This window comes from Lontra canadensis, unplaced genomic scaffold (assembly GCF_010015895.1).
Source record: "Lontra canadensis isolate GAN:19392208 unplaced genomic scaffold, GSC_riverotter_1.0 scaffold14, whole genome shotgun sequence".
Taxonomy (NCBI): Eukaryota; Metazoa; Chordata; class Mammalia; order Carnivora; family Mustelidae; genus Lontra; species Lontra canadensis.
The window spans coordinates 24971900-24992075 of record NW_022631008.1 but is presented as its reverse complement, the minus strand read 5'-3'; the positions used below and the strand labels follow the sequence as shown (position 1 = coordinate 24992075).

General features: G+C 46.0%; 1 protein-coding gene across 1 annotated transcript in view; it reads right to left on the bottom strand.

The window, feature by feature from the left end:
• FOXO3 (forkhead box O3) overlaps positions 1–20176 on the bottom strand; it is a 121869-nt gene extending 101693 nt beyond the window's left edge. The window contains 2 exon segments of the mRNA XM_032858266.1: positions 16493–17242; positions 20039–20176. Of these exon segments, the coding sequence (XP_032714157.1) occupies positions 16493–17110 (618 nt within the window). The 5' untranslated portion in view covers positions 17111–17242; positions 20039–20176.

Sequence of the window (20176 nt, the reverse complement as noted above, 5' to 3'; positions counted from 1 at the left end):
TCTACAATACCCAAGGGGCTACAACCTTTGTTACATTTCAGCAGATACCACCGTGAGATGGCTGTTCACCTTCTCCCACTCCTGTCAGGGTTCTGAAGCCCAGGGGGCATGAGAATTTGATTTCTGACTCCCAATCTGTCACCAGAGGAATTCCAGTCTTAGCAAATGACTTTAAGCAGGGCTTCTCAACTTCAGCTTGCAGAATTACCTGGAGGCCTTGTTACAACACAGATTGCTGGGTCCTGAGTTTCTGATTCAGTATGCCTGAGGTGGGCCCAAGAATCTGCATTTCCAAGTTCCTAGGTGATGCTGATACAGCTGACCTGGAGATCACACCTGGAGAACCACTAGCTTAATGCGTCAGAATATGGTAGATCCCCACCCCCGCCCCCGGATATCAGGTTAGTTTGCACAAAAGAAGAACAGTAAATTTATGTGTCTCAGTGTTCAAGTCTCATGCAATGACTTGAACATGAGTCATGCACCGTCTCTTTTTACAAATTCCTGAAAACTTTAAAATATATTAATTAGGGTCCAGTGGAAACTAGAAAAATATATGGGAGTTGGAAATGTTAAAGAAACCACATTCATTTATATAAAAGTAAGTAGAGGAGGAAATCCTAGTTAAACACAGTTAAAAATCGATGCCCTTGTCTTGGAAACCCAACTGTTCTCTTAGAGCCCAACTAGACAGCACTCTTCTATATGGCGCTCCCAGGGAGCAAACTCTACTTGGTAATCTTCCCATGGAGGAGAGGGTAGAAATAGGTCTAAAAGTCAATTCTAAAACAGTTGATAACTTCCACCGCCAAAATCTCATTTCTCTAAGACAATGGTTCTCAGCCCTATCTGTATACTGTAACCTCCAGAGAACTTCAAGAAATGTAGATGCCCAGGCCCCACACCTAGAGATTCTAACCTATTGTTTCAGGATGGGACCTAAACACAGGTGTTTTCCAAAGCTCCCCAGGTGATTCTCAAATGTAGCCAAGGCTGAAAATCACTGATGTAGGAGAAAGATCAGAGAAACAAACGGTAGGTGGATAGGAAAAAGAGAAGGGTAGTGAGTCCCCTTTACATACTGTCTAATGACATAAAAGGAAAGAAAAAAGAATGGGAGAGTGGCTGGGAGTGACAACAACAGGTAAAACTGAGGCTCTGAAATTCTGAGACTGATCTAAAAATCAACAGGATTGTTGGCTATTTCAGGTTCAAAAATCAGAAATGGCTACATGATCAAAGAACCATATTTGTCAAGACTTGGTAACAGTCCAAAGGACATATCAGTAAATCCTTGTAACAAATTTTTTTTTTTTTTTCAAGAAGAGTTTGTAACTAGGGACTGGAGGCAAACAGCTTTAACCTCTCACAAACAAATCATCTGAAGGTTCAACTTGGAAATCATGTGCCAGAAAATCTACCACCCTGAACAAAATTTTAAAAAATTTTTTAAAGGGGAGGCAAGAGGAAGGAAATTGAAATAACTCAGAGCACTTGATCACTGAAATTATCTTCCCAGTAACCACATTGACAAAGGAGTTTTCAAAGTTGTAAAATCATGTGATTCAGATGATAAAACCAAGTTATTTTCTTCTCTTCCTTCTTGACTAACATAGATGCAGGACTTAACAAGCTGGAAAAAAATGTTTGAAAGCTTTATGATCCTCTTTAAGGCAAAATGATGAACATAAAACAGAACATAGTATTGGTAGTCAATGGACAGAGCAGAGAATCTCAAGAGCAGGTAACACAGACAGACATCCGGTAGAATTATCTCTGCTCACACCAACAAACAGGTCAAACACTGGGAGCCAGAGACAAAAACTCAGATGTATTTCCACTGTGCTAACAGTTAAAATCAATTCATCAATTCACAATTTTTGATCTGATTAGAAAACTAAAATGTGGATAAATCTGTCTTAAAAATGAGAGCTATAATTTTCAATTAAAAACACCCATTTGTTAATTATTTTAAAATCAACTTAGAAGCCATAGTTTTCACTAACGCCACAAGTTAACTCTCCTAATTTAATATATGATACTTCAGTTATTCAGTACTAATTACCCTCAAATTAACTCAAAGCATTCCCTGATTCTGAGACTATCAGAATAAACCTCTCCCCTCCTCCTGAAGCATGCCCTATGAAATGATACCTATGGTCAAAGTGCCAAACTTCACCTTAGCAACTAACATGAAGTTCAGGCAAAGCCAAAAGCATGACCCAGAACACACAGACTTCCAGCCTGAAATAAGGCTCCTTCTTGGAAAGGGAAAAGACTAGCAGGACTGCTTTAGATATTCAGTTCAGCAGAGGACACGCACCTATTCAAACAGAAGGCTGTAAGCTTATCTTTATTGGACAGGGTTGGAGATAGAAGGCCTGATCTAGGCCACTAATTTCAAGAAACACTATCCCAGCTCACCTAGGAAGTTATCTATCAGGAGCCTAAGAACCTAAGTGTGCCAAAGCAAGCACACTCACCCTGGAATCAGCTCGAAGAGAACCTTAAAATAATCAGGCCCACAATTTTCATACGCCCATTCTGGGCTCCTCAGGGTTACACAAACGGTACACCTAATCTAATGGCTCACTACTCTTTTAAACAAATTCAGAATGTTTGGGCTCAAAGTTTCAACATTTACTTTTTAAAAAGTTATCTTACTGAAAATTTAGTCTGCGGTCTGCTGTTTATTTGCAAGATGGGTGCAGGCACACATGGCAAATTAACGCTTTTAATGAGACTGTATGGAAACCGTGAATAAAGACTCACCCCTTCTCATTCTACCAACTGGGAGGTTGACAAAAAGGGGGGTACCCAATACAAAGATGTAAACGTACGGGGGAGCCTGGGTGGCTCAGCTGGTTGAGCATCAGACTCTTCATTTCAGGTCAGGATCTCACACCCTGGGTTGCCTGGGCTCCAAGTTCAGCAGGGAGTCTGCCTGGGATCCTCTCCCTCTGCTGCTCCCTCTGCTTGCATGCCCAGGCACACCTGCACATTCTCTAAAAATAAATAAATAAATCTTTAATTAAAAAAAAAAAAAAGGATGCAAATGGGGTGCACCTGGGTGGCTCAGTCATTTAAGTGGTTGCCTTCCACTGGGATCATGATCCCAAGGTCCTGGGATTGAGCCCCACATGGGGTTCCCTGCTGAGCAGGGAGTCTGTTTCTTCCTCTGCCTCACCCCCTGCTCTTTCTTTCCTACTCTCTCAAATAAGTAAATAAAATCTTTAAAAAATAGATGCAAACGTATGAAGGGTGAGATTAAAACAAATCCTTGATATGGAAAGAAATGCTGGCAGAAGTCCCAGGACAGCTATCCTATGAGGTAAAAACTCTAGAAGATTGACACTAACATAGAGTTTTAAATTAGGTTAAAAAGTTTTTAAACAATTTATGAGAAGAACAACTTCTAATAGGTCTAGAGAAAGAGTTTTACTTTATAAAACCATTACAGTATTACAAAAAATTAAAATGTATCAAGTTTTTAAAAATATTAAAATTAAAACTTAAGAAAAGAAGAATTGAGCAGGACGCGTTAAACATCACTCAGCTGAGCTTAATATGAAATATGGAGCTGAGACAATTATCTAGATAATTTATGGTGAAAGAAATATCATCTTAAAAATCAATTATTAGGACATTTCAGCCTAAAAGCAGTTTGAGATTTGACTTATGTGAATTGATAACTCAACTATCCACTTGATCTTTCTGAAGCCGTACCAGTTTCAAGACATTTAACAAGTTCTGCTGGATATAATCTTATGCCCACCATAAACTTCAGGTTTCTACCCAGAATTGTACCTTTAAAAGTCCACTGTGGCCACTGCCACCTTCTACTGCAACCGCCTCCCGGCCCATCACCCTCCCCAGCACCCTGGCTATACTCAGTTATCAGGCAGAACCATTTGACCTGCTCCACATTTATCATAGTGTCTCAGTCTATCTTCTGGACACTATCCAGACACAACTCACCTATCTTTACTATGAAATGAGAGTTCCAAAGTTTTTTCAAACACACACAGGATTAGTATTCTGCTAGCCATGTTTTATCTTAGGGCACAGAGTACTACACTCCCCTAGCCAATTAAAACCATCATTTTAGGTCCTACCCATACATATCTTTACCTTAAAGATAAAAGCAGTAAACTTTTCAGGAGAGAGAAACACTTTAACCCAGACAGCACCGTGCACCATGCAACATTTTCTGTCTCTGTCTTGGCAAGCTACCTGCCTTTAAAGCCGACAGTAACCACATTGCAAAGAGTCAACCACCACACAAAATATTTTAATACTTCAGTCATGAGACCTGATTCAGCAGGCAAACTTCTGCCAGGAACTTCTTACAAGTTGTTTTCCCCCTGAAATCTGCTTTTCTTGGTGGTCTTATCTCCATTCATCTACCTACCTGAAGCCTACAGTATAACAGAAGCACAGATGCCCTGTTCTCCCAAAGCAGAAATTGGTCAGAGATAACAGCCCAAACCAAAGAATGTCTCCATACTATGTAGCACTCTATTAGTACTAAATGTAACAACACTTTGCATCTGACCCAGAGTAAACCATGGCCAAGCAAGGAAGTGACTATCAGAAATGAGAATCACTAAACCAGCAGGTTTTTGACAGAATTCTCATGCCATTTCTTCTACTCTCCCACTAAAAGCCAGTCACAGACCCAATTCTTAAGTTATTAGCTAATAAAAATCAAGGAAAGGAGCCGAAATCATGGGTCTAAGTCCACTCCCCTAGCAGCATACAGAGAGGGTTACCTCAGTCGGCCACATCTCAGCAGACAAGCATTCGAGACGGCAGTATTCCAAAGGATTACTATGAGGATTTAGTGGTAATACACGCAAAGATGTGGCACACGGCAACTTTTAAAATGACAGCTGTTTTCTAGAAGTACAAACCTGCAGTTATATTAAGTCATGGGGACGGAGAATACAGCATGGTGACAAGAGTCAATAATGCTGGACTGCAGGTGCGAAAGTAGCCAGGAGAGTAAATCTTAAAAATTCTCATCACAAGAAAAAAATTTCTGTAATTATGTGTGGTAATGGAGGTTAACTAGACTTTTTGTGGTGATCATTTTGCAATAATATACAAGTAGTGAATCATTATGTTATACACCCGAAATTAGTGTTACATGTCAAATTTACCTACATTAAAAAAAACACACACAACCCTTCCCGCCAAATGAATCACAGCTATTTAATTTCATTGTTGTACATCCCCCACCCAACCCAAAGTCCCACCCACACTCTAGGAGGCAGTAGAGCATAGCAGAAAAGGCAAAAGCTCCAGAGTCAAAGAAAAGTCTGATCCCAAATAATTCCTTGAACCATTTCTTGTTCTTTAAATCAGGACTTACACTGAAAAGCCTACCATGCAAAAACAATATCAGATGTAAAAACCCAACTGAGCATTTGATGCCCATTGCTCAATGAATCATAGCTACCACTGTTATAATTATTTATGCCTGGGCCTGAAAATGTGGTTGTGTAGACTCCTTTTTATTATAAAAATCATCCTGGCTCCCCTTCCCAAAAATATCATTTTGAATATAAGATGAACCAGCACAATTTTGATTCCTAAATACTTCAGAACAATTCAACCCAAACACCTACCAGGTACCTAGAAAGCATCTGCTGCTACTTTATTTCTTTTTTTTTTTAAGATTGCTTTTCTTTTTGCAGGTATGTCTATGAACTAAGTTGTGTCAATTACACCAAATTATGTAAGACAGGTAACAAGATCATTATTTTTCCCATTATGGACATCAAATTACTTGATTCAATGTCTTTGATGTATTTCTTCAACATCATTTGCTCTGTTTGATATACATTAAGCAACCAAATATATGGCTCCATTCTGGTACTATCTACGTTGTTCATCTATTCTTATGTCAGTAGTCTATGAGGACAACCACTCTGTGTTCCAAGCTTCAACAGGACGGCTGGGTTTTTTGGACATAAATGTACACAGAGGAGACATAAGCCTGAAGCCTCAGGTGTGAGAAACTGAAAGTCCCTGAACCAAGCCTAGGAGGAGCAGAAGGGACTCCAGAGAGATTCTGGATAGCCTTACTACCATCACCAATGACAATGAACCTTATCCCCTCAGGTCATGGCAGGAAAGAAAGGATTCTTCTTCAACACTACCCTTCTGCTGAGGACAGTAGGCTCCTCTTTCCCCTCAAAGACTGGCTGTTCTAGACCAAAATTCTCAGCCAGAACTCATGGGCTTACTATAAACCTCAAGCCCACACTCCACAAGTACAGCCATTCCACCAGCTTTAAGAAATAGGCCAAGAAATAAATTCAGTAAGGGGGGGGTGGCATAATGAGGGGGAGCCCAGGACACATTAGAAATGGGAGAGAAGGGGCCCCTGGGTGGCTCAATGGGCTAAGACCTCTGCCTTTGGCTCGGGTCATGATCCCAGTGTCCTGGGATCCAGCCCCACATCTGGCTCTCTGCTCAGTGGAGAGCCTGCTTCCCTCCACCCTCCCCCGCCCTCTGCCTACTTGTGATCTCTGTGTGTCAAATAAATAAACAAAATCTTGGAGGAAAAAAAAAGAAAGAAAGAAAAGAAATGGGATAGAAGAGAGTAGAACAAGTGCTAGTAATTCTGAGAAATCAGGTGAATTCATGCCTCCCTTCTGTCCTGCACAGCCAAATGAAGTAGAATTTTAAATGACCTGTGAATGATTAACATTTTAATCTAAATAAAAAATTCGAGGGGGGGGCTCGCAGAATGGGTAAAAGTTGTCAAAAGGTACAAACTTGCAGTTGTCAAATAAGAGACTAGATCTTAAAAGTTCTAATTACAAGAAAAAAGAAATTTGTAATTTTGTGTGCTGATGGACCCTAAGCAGGCTTCCTGTGCCGAATATTTTGTGACACACAAAAACTGAAACAGCATGTTGTATACCTAAAACCAATGTTATATGTTAATTATACCTCAATAATAAAATAAGTAAAACTCTATATTCTTATCCTCTGTCTGCAAACCTGCCTGTCCCTCTCTTCCATCTCTATGCTTTTGTGTCTGTTTCCTAAGGCTACCGTAACAAATTCAGGGTCTTCAAATAACAAAAATTTATTCTAGCTAGAGGCTAGAAGTCCAAAATCAAATTGTCAGCAGGGCCATGCTCCCTCTAAAGGCTGGGAGAGCATGGCTAAAAGCCAAAAGAGGCTAAAAGAGGCTAAAAGCCTCTTCTTAGCTTCAGGTGGCTCCCAGCAATAGCCAGTACTCTTGACTAGTAACCGCATCACTCTAACCTTTGCCTCAGTCTCCATGCAGGCTTCTCAGCACCTAGTGCATCTTAGTTGTCCTCTCCTCTCCTCTCCTTATAAGGACACTAGTCATTGGGTTTGGGGCCGACCCTAACCCAGTACAACTTAATTTTAACTCATTACCCCTTAAAAGACCCTATTTTTCAAATAAGGTCACATTTTGAGGTTCCAGATGGACATGAATTTGGGAGGACACTATTCAACCCACTACAACTCCCAAATTAAAATAAACCATGACAGTGGGGCACCTGGGAGGCCAAGTTACGTGAGCTTCCAACCCTTGGTTTGGGCTTAGGTCGTGATCTCCTGGTCGTGAGATGGGACTTCTCAATCATCAGAGTCTGCTTGGGTTTCTCTCTTCCTCTCCCTTTGCCCCTTCCCACCACCACACACAGGCACACACAAGCTCTTTCACCACCTCCCAAATAAATAAATAAATAAATAAATCTTTTAAAATAAATAAAATACATCACCACCACCAAAAAGTGATGGGAGATGAAAAATCACAGCATTACAGAAATATAAAAAAAAATTCAAAGTTATAGTCACCAGTGGACTTCCAATCTTAATTAGCAAAAAATGTACCTTTTGCCTTTCTATCAACAGTGGGAAACTGTGAAGTCTTGGAAAATCAGAAATCCTATTCAAGGGAAAATCAGAAATCCTATTCAAGGGAGACCTGGGTGGCTCAGTTGGTTGGGCATCCAACTCTTGGTTTTGGCTCAGGTCATGATCTCATGGGTCTCAGGATGAAGCCCCAAGATGGGCTGCACCCTCAGTGGGGAGTCTGTTTGAAAGATTCTCTCCCTCTAACCCCCAAATTGGCGTGTGTGTACTCTCATTCTCTCAAATAAATAAAATCTTCACAACCCCCCCCAAAAAGTCCCATTCCAAATAGCGCTAAAAAAACAACACTCGCCTGGCCCAGACACTTGACATAGAAAAATCTGGTATTAGATATAAACACATATATTATCAGGAATGGAACAGCAAAAAAGATGAAAGACAGGGAAGGATATTTTTCAGTTACAAGTGCTTTCATTTAACTATCTGGGGATGGAAAGTAGACCATGGATCGCAGAAGACAAAGGTTTCCTTTTAAAAAAAAAAAAAATTACCTTAGGTTTTTAACAGCCTCCTCCCCAAATTATCCTTTTCTAATGAGGATATAAACCTACATGAAAGCACTATATATCATAGTTCTTTTTATTTTAATCAAGGTATTAATTTAGCTTTCTAGGGGAAAAAAATACTTGAGATGAGCTTTAAGACTTGTGTACTCCCTCTGCTGGCTCTGAATTTAAGTGAATTATCAATGGCTTCAGGAGCCAAGTTATTAATTTCACTAGACATCTAAAACACAATGAAAGATATGATGCAGATTCTCCCCCAACACACATACGCAAAGGTCTTCAAAGAAATAAAAAATTCCAAACAACTACTAAAAACTGCCATAGGCTGGATTTAGCGTAGGTTTACTCCAAGGGAAAGCTAATGCATTGCATTTGTTTGGAGCAGGAGTCACTTCCTGCATCGGCCTTGCCCCCTACAACTGTACCACCACTTTTCCTGGCTCTGTGCGCACCTCTCCACGGCAGGACTCGGGTGCATCTGGATAAGCAGGCATGGTGATCCCCTAGAAGATAACCTGGCTTCTTCATCATAGGCAATTACTAGAAGGACCACAGCCCATAAGGGAAGTTAGTCCATTTCACGTTATGTTATCTTGTAATGGTAACTGACAAACTGCAAAGAAAAAGTCCCAAGATTAAAATCTAAAAAAGTCTGAGTAGAAAGTGAAAGGCACGCTCCCTGGAAAATCCCAGCCTGAAACATGCACAGTCATACACCTGTGTTTTATCGAGAAGGAGTGATACATCACAATATTCTATGGCTGCCTGCTACTGCTTTTTCCAACTGGGGAAATTGTGATACAAAGAAGTGAAGGCTGTCTGGTTAAGGATAAAATGATTAAAGATACTGAGTCTGTTGGCGTCACAATGTCATCAGAATTGGGGTCTTCTATCATAATCACAGCCTAAACCACCTATTTAGAAAACTCTTGACTCGGAAGAGCTACACACTGGCCCAGAAAAGATCCACTCAGAGAGTGCTTGCTGTCTCTTCCTCCTTCATATGTGACTTTCATTTTCCAATCCGCAGATAAAAAACTCCAAGTACCTCTGGGACTTCTGCCTCCAAAGCAGAACATCGTCGGCAACTGAGTTTTACACAACAGCTTTGCTCCTGTAAGAAGTGGTAAGTGAATTTCAGGCTGAACAATCCTATGGTGACCCTTTCCAAACAGTGCATATTGACGTGGCATCAGTGGGGTACACACAGGAAACAGACTTGATTTCAACTTTCTCTGAATGAAGTCATTCCTAGATCAAGGTTCTCCTCAGTTTCTGTGATGGGTAGTGACTGGCACTAATGAAGTTTTCAGGAACTCCGAACACGAGGAAACAAGACAATGCAAGAAATGCCTTGGATGGCAGAGCCTCCTTTTATGATTATACTATATCCTATCAACATTAATGTGAGGAGGTCCAAGACTTCATGGCTACAAGTATCCAAAACACTCTACACATGATGTCACCTCACTCCCGAGTCACAGCATCTCCTTTCAGTCTCAGAGTCCCAGAACAAGGCTATCTTTATGGGCTGAGGACATAATGATTCAAAGAACAGCTCCGAGTATCAGAAATGTTTTTGTCTGGTAGACATATTCCATGCTTTGGAGGCTCTTACACTGTCCTTGGGAATATGCAGGAGTCACAGAAAATGACAAAAGAAATAGGTGGGAGTCCGGGTTGGGCATGGTAGGGTGGGGTGGGCTTAAGACAGATGGCTTTTTCAGCAAGGTTAGCCGGGACCACTGATGGAGAACGCTAAAAAAGCAACACAGCTACTCCAGCATGAGCCAGCCTAAAGGACAGAGGAGGGGAAGCAGAAGCGAGCAAATGAAGTAAGAGTTTGCAGAAATGGAGGCCCTGACACGAACAGCTGTGAAACCACAATGGTTAACAGCAGACAGGCCAGAACTCTGCTGCCCAGGGCTCACACGGACACACTCTTTGCTGCATCGCTGCCAGCTGCAGGTTCCTGAGCCAGTCACTCACATGCTCTTGTCCTGCTTCCTCACCTGTAAGATGAAGCAGTTAGATGATCTCCTAAACGTCTTTCAGTTCTAAATTTGAGGCAAGAAGCAATGTGGATGAGTCAGCTGCATCGAGGCTCCACCTCCACTCCAGAGGGAGGCCAGTCCTACACCAGGCCCCACAAGACAGAACTGGAGACCCCAACTCAGGCTAGGACCACAGGTGTGCTCTAATCCACATGGCCCTGGGAAAGCCCCAGCTTCTCCCAAATAGACCTAAACCACAGGAGCCATGCTCTAGCAGCCCTGCATCTCCAAAGCAAGCTGAAGACAACCTGCAGAGAATTCAAAACCAGCTCCAAGCCAGAGTTCAACACCAGCTTTGCCTTTTGCCGGTAACTCCTCTGCAGAGCTGAAGCATTAAGGAAAGCAGAAGTACAGACACGAGAAAAAGGCAAAGACAATAAACAACAATGACAAGTTCACAGAACACAGATTTGCATGTTTATTTTCTGTCTTCCTCCAACAGAACCTGAATCCTGTGAACTGAACGTCATCTGCCTCGTGCTACTACCATATCCCTGAGACCCAGCAGAATGCCCTGTGAGCGGGATGCCTTTGGTAAGTATTTGTTGAATGAATAAAAGGGCATGTGATGAAAACAGGTAAAAAGGTTTTCTCTAACTTGTAGTCACTTACTGTATACTAGCTATAATGTCTGCTGATACTAATCCACATACACCTACAGATATCTAGAGATAAAATCCACCGATGTGTATCATTCTGAGCTCCCTCTACAGCAGCAAAAAGGCAAAGTGGCTCTTCAGGACTTGTGATATAGGAAAAGGTGAGGAGCAAAATGAGAAGTCAAAAATCGGATCGAGTCTGTTCCCCCACAGGCAAGATGGGTAAGATATGAAAATAAAATAAATTCCATATTCTCTCTAGCCCTGGGAATCTAATCTTGATAGGCAGTGGGTAAGTAGGGTGCCCTACCAGAATGTACGGACTGAAACAGTCTTACCTTTGCATTTTTATGAAGATCTTTGGATGGACGGTGTTTGCTAAGCTTTTTCCAGACCAAATAAATGACTTTTTGGTAGGACAAGGACTCTTCATTAATTTTCCAAATAAAAATATCTTGCAGGTTTTAAGTAAGAATCATGCATATAAAAAAGTTTAACTACAAGATGTTCTTCTATGGTGTCATTCTCTTAAAATAGAACCCTCCTAAAATCTCCTAAAAATAAGTCTGCATAGTTTCATTTCATTCTCTAAGAAGGAGATAAACATATCAAAACAAACACTTAGCTTCTTTCTTAAAGAGTCTCTCTGCTACATAGGGCTCACAGATCAAAGTTAAAAAGGGCCAATTTCTTCACTTCATAGGTCGATGACACAGCTTTGAAAAAGAGGAAAAACAGTCCCCCTAGTGTACTGCTGCTGTACGAAGAGGAAGTCTATTCGTTGAGAATCACTGACGAAGACAGTACTGCCAAAGGAAATTACAAAACAGCATTTTGGCAACATAGGCCAAGCAGAAGACAGATTCCTTACACACGACCATAATGGGCCCTTTGGTGAGTTAACTCTAAGAGGTGACCGAGGCCAAAATTACAAGCCAACATGGAATTACCACAATTTTGTCATTTTGAAATTTTAAAGACATATTTTTTAAAATCAAAGTTGGAGTTAAAAATCACATTTTCTTAATCCAGTATTGTTGGGAAGGAACTGGATGCATTAATCTAAAGACCAGTGAACATCAGCAGGCATTATGTGGCAGGGGGCCCTCATCTCTTTACCCTGGGGAGAAGCTGTAAGAGCATACATTCTCACAGGAAAGAATACATCTTCTCTTGCCGAATTACCATCCACAGGAGCAGCGGCAGAAGTCGTCACACACACAAGAACCTACACTTGTGAAATTGTGAGAAACAGCACAGAAACTCACGGCTGCCTCATGTAATCGTGTCCCAATCCCCCGGGAAATGCAGGTGTGTGGGTGTGAGGAGATGGAGAGATAAATAAGCCTTAACAGGTAAACCTTGGAATCCTAGAGGTCTGCCCCACAATGGGAGGAACCGAGAGAACAGAGCAGTTTAATTAGGGGTGGTTCAGCGCACATAAACTTAATCTGAATTAAAGGAAATGTAACCTTTTCCCCTCTTAACCACATCTGACTATTCATTTCTACTTTAATGCCTGAGGTAAGGGAATCTGTGAGATAGCCATCACCTCTCTCTCTGGCACAGTATGTACCTGACAAACCTAGAACCCGAACCAAGAACTTCCTCCTCTTGTTAAAACGCCATCTTTTCTGCCCCCTTTATCACTTCGTAGTTCCTAAGTACGGGTACTGACAGACGGCATGGCTATACAAATGTGATAAACTCGATCAGGCTCCATCCATATTCCTCTTTCTGATGCTAAACTAATAACCAAAACGTTTTTAGACTGAGAGGCAAATACGCTTTTCAGGAAAGCATCTTCCACTTATGTAAGACTATCTGTTACCTAGTTAAAAAAAAAAAAAAAAAAAAACAACCTTTAAAAAACTGGTCAATTTAAAGAGGAAAACAGGGTGATAAAGAATAAAAATCTCCAGAACTACAGCTAAATACCTAATAAATACCTAACTAGCTGTGTGATCTTAGAAAAGTCCTTAACTTGAAGAACCAGATTCTTCACCTATAAAATAAGGGAGTTGAACCATCTCAGCAAACTTCATCCTAGCTGAATGTTGGAATCACCTGAGAAACTTAAAAAACAAAAATAAAAAAGAAACACCAATGCTAAGCCCCAGACCCACCCAATTAAAACCAATTTTCTACATATGGATAGTTTTTAAAAAGCTCCCAGGTGATCCAAATACTCAACCAGAGCTTCAAACCACTAGTCCTTATTCTGATCTCCAAGGCCTCTTTTCTTTTATCCTCTAATCTTAGGGTGATAATTCTGGTGACAGGATCTCATAATGTAATAGTCCAAAAAGCCACAAAAGAAGTAAGGCCCAAACCCTGCATACTGTACCATTGTGCACACAGGACTAGGAGAGGTAAACCTGAATTCTAGACATTTTTAGAAGTTAAAAACCCTAATGCATAACTCAGAATGAAAGTAGTGTGGTTTAAATGCACAAGCATGCTCTCAAAATGACTAATCATGATAGGAATTGACTCCTGAAACTTGGACGCATGGAAATGGGTCACAATTAGCTCCTGACCTCTCCCTTTTCCCTCTTCTTCCACCCCCACTAAACCACAAGCACAAAAAAGGCTGGCTATTAGTCATAATCGGAATATGAAACCAGCCCCAGTTTCAAAGGGCTTTCTTCATCATCAAAGATTTGGATGTTCCTGCATGGGTGCATCTTTTGATGAAGGTCATCTTACAAAAACTCTTTAACTAAATTATATCCCCACAGTCTTCAAGGATTAGGTGCCATGTGATACTGAGAAATAGAACTGATGTAAAATCTTAAAGTAAAAATAATTCTACTTACATAAAATAAAAAAATATTTTACTTTATGTCCTGTATTAAGCATACTAAGGTTGAGTTTCAACTTACAATATTTCATAAGTTTTAAAGAGAGATGAAATGGAAACTAATTTAACACTCTGTGTTGACTATACTTCAACGAAAAAAAAAAAAAAAGAGAGAGAGAGAAAAATAAGATAGCAGAGAAGGAAAAAGAAACCATGAGACCCAAAAAAAAAAAAAAAAAAGGTTAAGGACATAAAACCACAAAATTTAGGACTAGGCCCAAAATCTCTATTGTAAGTCCCACTAGCTACATGAAAATACAATTAACCAAATCACAATTCATGGCTACTTTTGGTAATACTACTTTCCCACCTAGATTAAAAAAAAAAAATCAAATGCTATTAAGCGGTTATTCTCTTTAACTACAATAACAAGAGATGTTATTTGTGGGATTAAACTACTTGTGTAAACTTAAAAATCAAAGGAAAAGTGAAAACCCTTCCAACATTAAAAGTTAGTTAGCTAACTAACTTTTAACTAGGTTAGCTAACTAACTTTTAACTAGCAGATTCTCTGCACCAAACTCAAAATACACAGGACTAATTTCAAGTTGAGAAATATGAAAAATATTCCAAACGCCTATATCCATTTTCTTAGACCCTGAAACTCACCCCTTCCTGACACTGTACCCTGGTATTAACAATTTGCTATTCACTTGGAAACTCAGTTTTAAAAGATATCACAGTAGCACTGCTTTGAAAAGGAATTCATGCTCAAGCTTTCTGTAAATGGCCCTCATATCACACAACTGGCATTCCTTTGCAAAGCTATAAAATTAAATCAAATATAAGATTCATAATGTCAGCAGTCATTTAAGAAGACAGATATGTGGAATAACTTCAAAGCACCCGTTTTGCTTTTAATGTATCTCAACAAGTCCTCTCCAATAGGAGCCATTAGAAATTTGAAGGAAAAAAAAAAACAAAAAACCAACAACAAAGCAGATATTTGTTTGCAAGGTTTTTCTTCTTTTTTTTTTTTTTTAAGCAAATTAAAACTCTGAGGATTTGGGGGGGAGGTGGAATGGATGAGCCTGGTGATAGGTGTTAAGGAGGGCACCTATTGCATTGAAACACTGGGTGTTACACACAAACAATGAATCGTGGAACACCACATCAAAAACTAATGATGTACTGTATGGTGACTAACATAATAAAAAAAAAACTAAATTAAATAAAGCAAATTAAAACTCAACACACTAAATTCTCTAGTTTTCTTCACATATAGGTTCCTGTGTTGCAGTTCTCCACCAAGATTAAACTGTTCTTTCTGTATACACCTACTGGAACCCAGGAAGATGCAGGGCTCCCCCAAAAACCCTGAAAGAAAGGACTGAGGGAGGAAGAAACTACCTCATTAATTAAAAAAAAAAAAAAGATAACTTGCAAATAGAAGCAACTGATAAGCCATATGTGTCTCCAACTGTACGGGACTCCTCTGCCTGGTACAGACACGTTCATGTCTTGGGGAAAGAGGCTAGGAGGATGAGATGCAAGACAGGAAGAGCAAAGCAGCTGGGTATCAGCAGCCCAGCAGGGGCACAGGAGTTAATCTGTTTGGATGCCCAACTGCAGGAAGTCATTACATCATAGGCCTTTCCACACCTCTCTCCCTACCACGTGTCCAGTGCCCCAAGAGGCTGAAAAGGAACAGTAGGGAGCCTCTCTTCTGGTTCACTGGTAGGTAGAAGCCATTACGGCCCAGCCCTGACACCACACCTCTCTGCCAAGGGCCGAGGTGAAGCTCCAGGCCTCAGTCCTCCAGACCGGGACCCGGCCTCCAACCGCGCCAGAGTCCAAGCCTCAAAGAGAGCAGCAGGTGTGGCTGGTCCGCCAGGAGGCCGCAGGGCCGGCCCGCTCCAGGGCTCTGAACATCTCAAGTTCGGGGGCAGGCTTACTGGAGAAACAGCTCTAAGGAATAAAGGTGTCAACACAGGCAAGGAAAGACATCCAGCTAGGAAAAGGTTTACTAGCACTGCTTTTTCTAATGGGATCGGTGTGCCTGTGGGAACTAACACCCACAAGCCAGAAACTTCGACGCGAGGGTTTTCATCCAGCTAGTGACAACGACCATGCTCTGTAACCGACTGGAAACCAGAAATCCAACCCCTCCTCCGGGTACCAAGTCCCAAGCACTCCCCCACATCCTCTCACTGCACCCGCAAAGCCCTTCCCGCATCCCCACTACGGCTGATTTCTACTTCGAAGTTGGCGGAAGACCTACCTCGTCTGTGTCGTCCCGGGAATCCAGCAAATGCACTCCCGTCCGCCAGTCCTTCCCTCGCCGGTATCCCTCGCCCCCTCTCCTCACCTGCCCATGCCCGAGGCTTCCTCAGAAGCCTCCTTTCCCCGCCCTACCCTCCGTGGCCGACCCCAGGTTCCCCTCCTCTGGGGGTCACAGAGATCCCCCGAAACCTCACAGCGTAGGTTCTCGGTGCTAACCCCTCTTCCCAGCGCCTGCAGGAGCGCTCCGACGAATCGAAGGCGCGTCTCGCACTGCGCAGGAGGCCCGGCGGGTCCGGCCGCCTGCCCAAGGTGGGTACGCACCTTCCACCCCGCAGAGCTGTTGCTGTCACCCTTATCCTTGAAGTAGGGCACGCAGCGCACCATCCACTCGTAGATCTGGGACAGAGTGAGCCGCTTGTCCGGCGAGCTCTCGATGGCGCGAGTGATCAGGTCCGCGTAGGACAGGTTCCCCCAGGCGTTCCGCCGCGACGAGCATTTCCTCGGCTGCCCCGAGCCCCCAGCCGCCCCCGGCTGCGGCGGCGGCAGTGGCTGCTGAGGCTGCAGCGGCGTCTGCGTCCCCCCGCTCAGCGCGCCTGCCGCCGGGGCTGGCCCGGAGCCGGGGTCCTGCCCTCCGGGAGCCAGCAACCGGGCCGAGTCTTCAAGGAGCAGCCCGGAGCCTAGCGCGCCGCTCCCGCCGCCGCCGATCGCCATGGCCGAACCGGCCCTACCGCTGCCGTCCTCGTCGTCTTCATCGTCCTCCTCTTCGGGGATCATGGAATCGGCGGCCGTCTCCCCCGAGGGTTTGGCTGGGCTCCCCTGGAGCTCTGGCCTCTGCAGGGGCCACGTACAGGAGCGCGGCCGGCTCTGGGGCTCGAACTCCGGGTCCAGCTCCACTTCGAGCGGAGAGAGCGGGGCCGGGGAGGCCGGTGCCTCTGCCATCTTCGCCGCCCGCCCGCCCGCGGCTCGGGCTCTCGCGCTCTCCTCTCGCGCCGGGGCGGGGTGCGGCGGGGGAGGGACGGGGGCGCCGCGAAGGCTCGGGCTCCCAGAAGTCGCTGCCGCTACTGCCGCCGCCTGGGGAAGCACGAGAGAAGAGAGAAGAGTTGGTTATCCCGGGTTGGAGCCCAGTCCTCCGCGACTCCGCGCCCGCCGCCGCCGCTTCTCGGCCGCACGGCGCCCGCCTCCCAGAAACAGGCAGACCTGGAGACGTGCGTCCCGCGAACCTGGCGCCGCAGACACCGCCCCCTGGCCAGGCCGCGGGGGAGCCGGGAGCGAATCGACGGGCTCGCACGGGGCAGCCCCCTCCCCCAGCCGCCGGGGCCGCCCGAACTGCAGGTCCCTCCTGGGCTAGGTGGCTGGGCGGGGAAGAAGGGGGAGGGGCGGGGGCGGGGGGAGGGGCGCGAGCCGCGCCTTTAAAGCGCGCAGCGGCCAGCGCTGGCGCAGCCGAGCCGCGGTCGGAGCCGAGGCGGGCGTGCGTTTGTTTATGTTTCGCTCGGGCCAGCTCAAGTGCCTCCCGCGGCGCCGCAGCCAAAGTCTGTGGCGTCTTCCGCTCTTCTCCTGGTCCCCGGCCCTGCCGCCTCCGCGCCCCCTTGTACCCCCTTCTGCCCGCCGAGGGGCCCGAGTCCGGGGACAGCGCGGGCAGCCCCCTTCTCCCCTCTTCGCTCGCGGGCCAGGAGGACGAACGTAGGTCCGAGCGCGGACTGGCTCCTGTCACTTCCAGAAAAAAGACAAGACGGGAAGCAGGGGTGCAACCAGCGCGGCGGGTGTTTGCAAAGGGCCGAGCCAAGCAGGAACGACCACTTTGGGGGTCTGTGTGGTTTATTTGCCCGCAGGCGCTGTACCCTCCACCCCCTTCCCAGGAAAGGACGGGGGGAGGGGGCAAGTCGGAACATAAATCTTCCAACAGGTCAGGAAGCGCCAAGTCTCCCGGGCTACCAGAAAACCCGGACCAGCACGTTCATCACCTCCTTGCTCCCGCTGCTGCCATCTTGACAGTTTTCCCCCCTTCACTCAAGTCCTTTAAAAATACTAACGGGAGGGAAGGGGGGCGCGCACACCGAGTCACGGGGAGGGAAAAGGGAAGCGCCTGGCCCAGCTCGGAAGCAGATCCGGAGTCACCGGGAAGGCGACCGCCCCGCTGCACAGCTCCGGCGCCTACCTCAGTTCCTTCCCTTCAGGGACGAGGGGGGAGGACGCACAATTCTGCGCGGACCCGGGGCACGGCGAGGAGGGGGCGCGCAACCTCGGCGAAGGAGAGGCGCTTCGGCCGCCACCGCAGCCCGCCTGAGGAAACGCCTGTCAGCCTGCGCGCCGCCGCCTTCCACATTCCTCCTCCTCCTTTCCACGAGCAGGGCGGCCGCGGCAGCAGCACAAAGTTATAGACACACGCAGGGTGCCTCAACCTAGACTGACGGCGGGCGGGCGGGTCCCCGCCCAGGGGGAGGGCTGGGCGGCAGGCCCGGGTGTGCTGTGTGCGTGCGTGTGTGTGTATGTGTGTGTATGTGGGCTCGCGCGCGCCCGCGCGCGCGCGCCGCCGGGCTCCGCGGGACTGCGGGCGTGGGTGTCAGGGAGCGCGCGGCGGGCCGGGACCGGGCGGGCTCCCGCAGCCGTCCCCGCCGGGCTCCCCCTCCCTCCCGAGGGCCTCGACGACAACAAAGCGCGGCGCTGGCCTAAGAAAAGGGAGGGGGGAGAGCAGAGACCCAAACGCTCCACGAGCGCAGTCGCGTGGTCTCTCAGACTCCGGCCAGGGCGCCTGGTACCGGGGGTCCCCGGCGGGTGCGTCCGTCCCCCGGGCTCTGGGCCCGCCCCGGTGTCCGGTTCCCGGTTAGAATCGGACACCAGGTAACACGCGAGATAAGATGCTGACCGCAGATCGTAGGGATTACCACAGCGTGGAAATGCAAGCGAAAATGTTGGTGCCTTACAGGACTTCGATAAACTGATGCCTTCAGATTTGATCGGGCACCGAGAGGTCTGCAGCCGAGTCTCTCAACCGAGGACGCCCGATGCAGTGGTTCACTCTCCAGGGATTTCTCGGCAGAGGAGGGGAGAAGCGTAACTAACTCAGGAGAAACGCAAATTATTCCCCATTCCTAAACGCAAGAGCAGATTTTGAACAATTACGAATGGAAAATAATTTGATTCTAACTTGTAAATGACTCCAGAACGGCTACTTGTGCATTTTTGAGTTTTTAAAAAAGATACTTCTTTAGGTTTAGACAAACCTCTTACGAGTCCTTATCCTGTCAGTGTCTAAATCGTTTGTGCGCTAAGAATGCACTACCTGCGACACGCACACCAAAACTCGATCCACTTTGGTTCATAAATATCTTTTCCCCCCTTTTTTCTTAACTCCTTCTAAGTCACTGGTGATCTCTCAGAATCTAAAGCTCGCTCCTCAACAACCCAATACACAATAAGGTCCAACCCAGGGTACTCGGGAGTCCGCCCACCCACAGGACTCCAGGCTCCGGGCTTTGCGCAGGGCCCGTCACTCAAGTGACGTGAAGCCCCGCCCCTGCACCAAGCTAGTTCGACGCGTACAAACAGATGATGTCATTGTATCCACACGCGCGTGACCGGGGTGCTCTGCGCCGCGTCCCCATTCGCTGCGCCGCCTACTCGTCAAACCACGCCGCGCGCTGACTGGCCGCGGCCACCAGTCTCCAGGCCCCAGACACCCCTCTCCGCCCCCCGCCCCCGCCCCCCAGCAAATAATAAACAATCGAGTAAAATTCTAGGGAAGAAAGGAGGGGAGGGAGGAGAGGAGAAAAAGACTCAAGCGACCCAGAAGCCAATCCTCCGCCCGCTGAGGGAGAGTCCACAGGAGGAGGACTTGAGAAGACAGGGGAGGGGAGAAGGGCAGCCGACCTGGGGCGATGGGTCCTGCCGCGCTGTGGCGGTGTCGGGGGAGGAAAGTTGGAGAGCACCCTGCAGGGCGCGCCTAGCAGAGCGGAGGGACGCTAGGGCCCGGGAGCGGCAGGACTCCGGGCTTCGGGGCGGTGCGCG